The sequence below is a fragment of the Etheostoma spectabile genome, chromosome 1 (genome assembly GCF_008692095.1).
Source record: "Etheostoma spectabile isolate EspeVRDwgs_2016 chromosome 1, UIUC_Espe_1.0, whole genome shotgun sequence".
Lineage (NCBI taxonomy): Eukaryota > Metazoa > Chordata > Actinopteri > Perciformes > Percidae > Etheostoma > Etheostoma spectabile.
Window position 1 is genome coordinate 23,494,003 of NC_045733.1, and position 5,338 is coordinate 23,499,340.

General features: G+C 44.6%; 1 protein-coding gene across 1 annotated transcript in view; it reads right to left on the minus strand.

The window, feature by feature from the left end:
- Window positions 1-5,338, minus strand: part of LOC116690741 (ankyrin repeat and BTB/POZ domain-containing protein 2) — a 92,697-nt gene that overhangs the window by 32,663 nt on the left and 54,696 nt on the right. The window contains exons 11-12 of the mRNA XM_032517908.1: window positions 1,934-2,196; window positions 972-1,150 (exon numbers count right to left, since the gene is read on the minus strand). Coding sequence (XP_032373799.1) covers window positions 972-1,150; window positions 1,934-2,196 — 442 coding nt within the window. The remainder of the gene's footprint in view (window positions 1-971; window positions 1,151-1,933; window positions 2,197-5,338) is intronic.

The window sequence follows — 5,338 nt, forward strand, 5'->3', positions numbered from 1 at the left end:
GAGCATTTTATTAAATTTCGGTTAAAATAATTGTGGTTGTTTGTTTGTGGTTAATGGTGCGATCACTTTCCCCCTGCCTCAAGGGATAGCAATAACCCAGGGGAATGCACCCCTCCTGAAAAACACTCCCCCGTTAAGGGACCAGCAATTGATATTGTTGTGGTGCAGGGAATGACCCACTGAACACACATCCCTGTTTAGACCCAGCACGCCCCAGGGGGGAGAGAAATTCACACCCCTCAAAACACCTCCCTGTAAGACCAGCACCGCCCGCAGAATGCATCCTGACAAACACCTACTGTTAGGACCAGCCTAGCCCATAATTTGCAACCATAACACACCTCCTGTTAGACCAGCCACTCCAGCCATGCACCTGAACCACACCTCCTGTAAGACCAGCACGCCGAGACAGAATGCACCTGAACACCCTCCCTGTTAGACCACACGCCCAGATGCACCTGAAAACACTCCCTGTTAGACCAGCACGCCCAGAAAGATGCACCTTGAACCTGAAAACACACCTTCCCTGTAAGACAAGCACGCCCAGAAAATCAGGAACAGGATATGCACCTGAACACACCCTCATGTAGGATCCAGCACACGCCCAAGAATGCACAGGAGAGGACCTCTGATTGGTTGTTAAAGGGAATGGGAGAGGACCTCTGATTGGTTGATAGCATGTTACGTCCAGAACACACCTCTGATTAATGAAGACACTAAGTCCAGCCCTTTAGGACCATGCAGCCGGTACTCAGACCCTTTTTACACCGTCAAACTAGCAAAAGTGGATTTGGACACTCCCCCAACGCACCTGAACAGGGCCCAAGGTTTTCCTATTTCACTGTTTGTTGCAGTAACAGATACCCATGCAAGTTAGAAGATAGAAAACCTCATGATTCAACTTCTCAGGAAGACAACAGTCGGTTACTGGCTGAGAAGAAGAAACCATGAGGAGCGACAGAGATCCAAACCTTGCTGGTTTCCAGCATTCTGAACATGAGCGGGACGCCAGTGGATAGCAGCTCGGGGGTGTAGTCCTCCATCCCGATGGACGGGAACTCTGCGAGGAGGGAGACCGTGACTCGGTCCCGGCACAGCTGCTGGGCTCTGTGGAGAGACTCCAGCCAGGTGTGGAGCCTCCAGGGAACACCTGGACACAGCGGGGCGGCATTACTGTCAAACTGGAATTTGTGAAATCCACGAAATAATAAAATGTTCTTATTATAAACAATAACAGAAGATGGAAATCATTTGAGAAACGTTGTAGCTATCTATGGTTGTTTGATGCTAACGTTATCTCAAAACGCCATTCAACTGACAGCCTTTGTTGTGTCTGATGCTAACTTGTAGCTAAGCTAGCAGTGAACCAACTTGGTTAAGTAGGTCCATCTTTACTGTGACGTTACAGAAGTCTCTCGTTAGCATCTTGGAGGCTACTTCAGACGTTAAAGATAGATAGATAGATAGATAGATGGATAGATGGATAGATAGATAGATGGATAGATGGATAGATGATAGATAGATAGATAGATAGATGGATAGATAGATAGATGGATAGATGATAGATAGATAGATAGATAGATAGATAGATAGATAGATAGATGGATAGATGATAGATAGATAGATAGATAGATAGATAGATAGATAGATAGATAGATAGATAGATAGATAGATAGATAGATAGATAGATGGATGGATGGATAGATGATAGATAGATAGATAGATAGATAGATAGATGGATGGATGGATGGCAGCAAAATCAGTTACACAGCACATAATAGAGATATAAATGAAATACTAGGATACAATATACATAGAATAATACTAGGATAAAATACAAGAACTAATATTGGAATATATACAAGTTCAGAAAACAAAAGTGTGCAACTGCTTAAATAATATGAAAAATATGTAGATAAAGCTATGAGCTCACCCATGTCTCTGATCTCCATGGTGACGTCCAGGTAGCCGTGCTCGGCGCTGTAGTAGGCCGCCTGCTGCAGGGCCTTCATCCTGGCTTTACACAGCCGGGGGACAGGGCTCGGGGAGTCGGGAGCCGGGGTTCCCTGGTCCTGGTCCTCCTCCTCCTCCTCCTCCTCCTCCTCCTCCTCCACTCCTTCAGCCAGGATCTCCTCCAGAGAGAGGATGTCCTCCTTCCTGGGCTGCGGCTGCAGCAGCAGCCTCCTCAGGACGTTCCTGTAGACGAGAGACAGGACCGGTGAGGCTTTGTGTCTTTTATTCCATGCAGATTAAACTATAACTTCAAGTAAACGTAACTTAACGTAACTCAACGTAACTTAACGTTTACGTAACTTTTACTGTTTTGAATCAGCCTTTGTAGTTGCTGCTCCCAACATATGGAACCAGCTGCCTTTAGATATCAATTCGATTCAATTCATTTTTATTTATAGTATCAATTCATAACAAGAGTTATCTGGAGACCCTTTACAGATAGAGCAGGTCTAGACCACACTCCAGAATTTACAAGGACCCAACAGGTCTAGTAGTTTCCTCCAGAGCAAGCAACAGGGCCACAGTGGAGGAAAAACTTCCTTTTAGGAAGAAACCCGGGACAGACCCAGACCCAGACCTAGACCCAGACCCAGGCCCAGGCCCAGGCCCAGGCCCAGACCCAGATCCAGACCCAGGCCCAGACCCAGACCCAGGCCCAGACCCAGACCCAGGCCCAGGCCCAGACCCAGCTCCCTCCATTTCAAAATCCAGATCCATTTTATTTGTCTTGGGCACTTAACCCTCGTGTTGTCTTCCCGTCAAAATTGAAAGTCAACACTAAGGTCCATATAAAGAGACTTCAGATACAGTATTAGGGACCACTAAGGTCCATACGAACCGCGGCGGAATACTGCAAAATGGAATTTGTGAAATACACGGAAATAATAAATGGTTCTTTTATAACAATACACAGAAGATGGAAATCATTTGAGAAAACGTTGTAGCTATCTATGTTGTGTGATGCTAAGTTATCTCAAACCGCAGTCAACTGACAGGCCTTGTTGTGTTGTGCTAATTGTAGCTAAGACTAGCCGAGTGAAACCAACTTGGTTTTAAGTAAGTCATCTTACCTGGAGACAACGCGCACTCACGAAGAAAGGAACATGTCTCGTTAGCAGTATTGGAGGCTTACTTCAGACGTTAAAGGATTAGATAGGATAGATAGATAGATGGATAGATGGATAGATAGATAGATGGCTAGATGGCTAGATGATTCAGATAGATAGCTAGCAGATGGATAGATAGATAGCTGGATAGATGATAGATAGCTAGATCGATAATAGATAAAAGACCCATGCGAAAGCATCGCTGAGCATCAGTAGACACAGTACACCGCTAGATAGATAGATGGATAGATAGAGAGATAGGAGGGATAGTAGATCGCATGCTAGCTAGATAGTAGATGATAGATAGATGATAGATAGATGGATAGATAGATAGATAGATAGATAGATAGATGGATAGATGGATGGCTAGATGAAGGATAGATAGAGAGATGGATAGATAGATGGATAGATAGATAGTAAGATAGATGATAGTAGATAGATAGATAGATAGAGAGATAGATAGTAGATAGATAGATAAGATGGATGGCCGGGATAGAGGTAGATAAGATAGATAGGAGAGTAGAGAGATGGATGGATGGAATGGACAAGAGAACACACTATTAAAACAAAAAAACACAACCGACCAAAAAAACTAAAAACATGACAGAACGAAAAGAAAGAATACAAAAATTAGAATAAACTCGGATAAAAACACGAACTATATTGGAATATATAACAGTCAGAAAACAAACGTGATTGTGAAACTGCTTAAAAATATGAAAATATGTAGAAAAGCTATGAGCTCACCCATGTCTATGTCTCCATGGTGACCGTCCGCGTAGCCGTGCGCGGCGCTGTCGTAGGCCGCCTGCTGCAGGGGGCCTTCAATCTGGCTTTTAACAGCGGGGGGACAGGGCTCGGGCGAGTTCGGGGAGCGGGGTTCGGTACTGGCCTCTCTCCTCCCTCCTCCTCTCCTCCTCATCCTCTCCACTCCCAGCCAGGATCTCTCCAGAGAGAGGATTGTCCTCCTTCCGGGCTGCGGCTGCAGCAGCAGCTCATCAGGACGTTCCTATAGAGAGAGACAGGGACGGTGAGGCTTGTGTGTCTTTTATTCCATGCAGATGAAACTTAACTTCACGTAAAACGTAAATTAAGTAACTAACGTAACTTAACGTTTACGAAACTTTTACTGTTTTGAAGCAGCCTGTAGTGTGCTCCCAAATATGGAACAGTGCCTTTAATATCCAATTCGATTCAAATTCATTTTTATTCTATAGATCATTAACTAACAAGGTTATCTGTAGACCTTCTACAGATAGAAAAAAAAAAAACAGGGCCAAGGGGTTTCTAGGACCACACTCCAGAATGTACGAAGGACCAAAAAGGTCCTAGTAGTTTCCCCAGGCAGCAAAACCAGGGCACCAGTGGAGGGAATAAACTTCCTTTAGGAGACAGATAATGCCGACAGGATCCCCCAGACCAGGACCTAGACCCAGACCCCAGCTTGCCCGGCCAGCCAGGCCGACCAGACCCAGATTTCTAACCCAGGCCCAGACCCAGCACCCAGGCACCAGACCCGACCCTGAGCCGCCAGCCCATAGACACCAGTCTCCGTCATTTCAAAACCAGATCCAGTTTATTGTTTTGGGCCCACCTCTGAACCTTCGTGGTGGTCTTCCTAGCAAAGTGTGAAAGTCAACGACTATAGGTCCTACTATGAAGTACGCATGGTCAGACAGTAATGAGGGCACCACATACATGGTCCTATATATTTAAGGATTAAGATCAGCAGTATTAGGGAACCACTAAGGTCCATGATGAAAGGATTCAGATCTACTCTGTATTGGGACCCTTCAAGGTCATATGAAAGAGAATTAGCGACAGTATTAGGGACCATAAGGTTATATAAAAGGCACGACCTCGATCATGAGTATTAGGGGACATAAGGTCCTATACCCAAGATATTAGAACCGCATTATGGGTACCAAAGGTCTATATAAGAGACTCAATACAGATACAGTATTAGGGACCATGAGTATGTCTATATAAAAGAGACTCGAGTTTACAGTACTTAGTGAACACAAGGCTTATATAATTAGAGGACTTCACGTATACAGTATCAGGGACCAATAAGCGTCTATATAGACGAGAATTCAGACCTACAGTTAGGAACCACTAGGTCCTTATAAAGAGACTTCAGATACAGTATTAGGGGACCACTAAGGTATATGTAAAAGAGGAGAGACTTCAGAGTACAGTCTTAGGGACCACTAATGTTA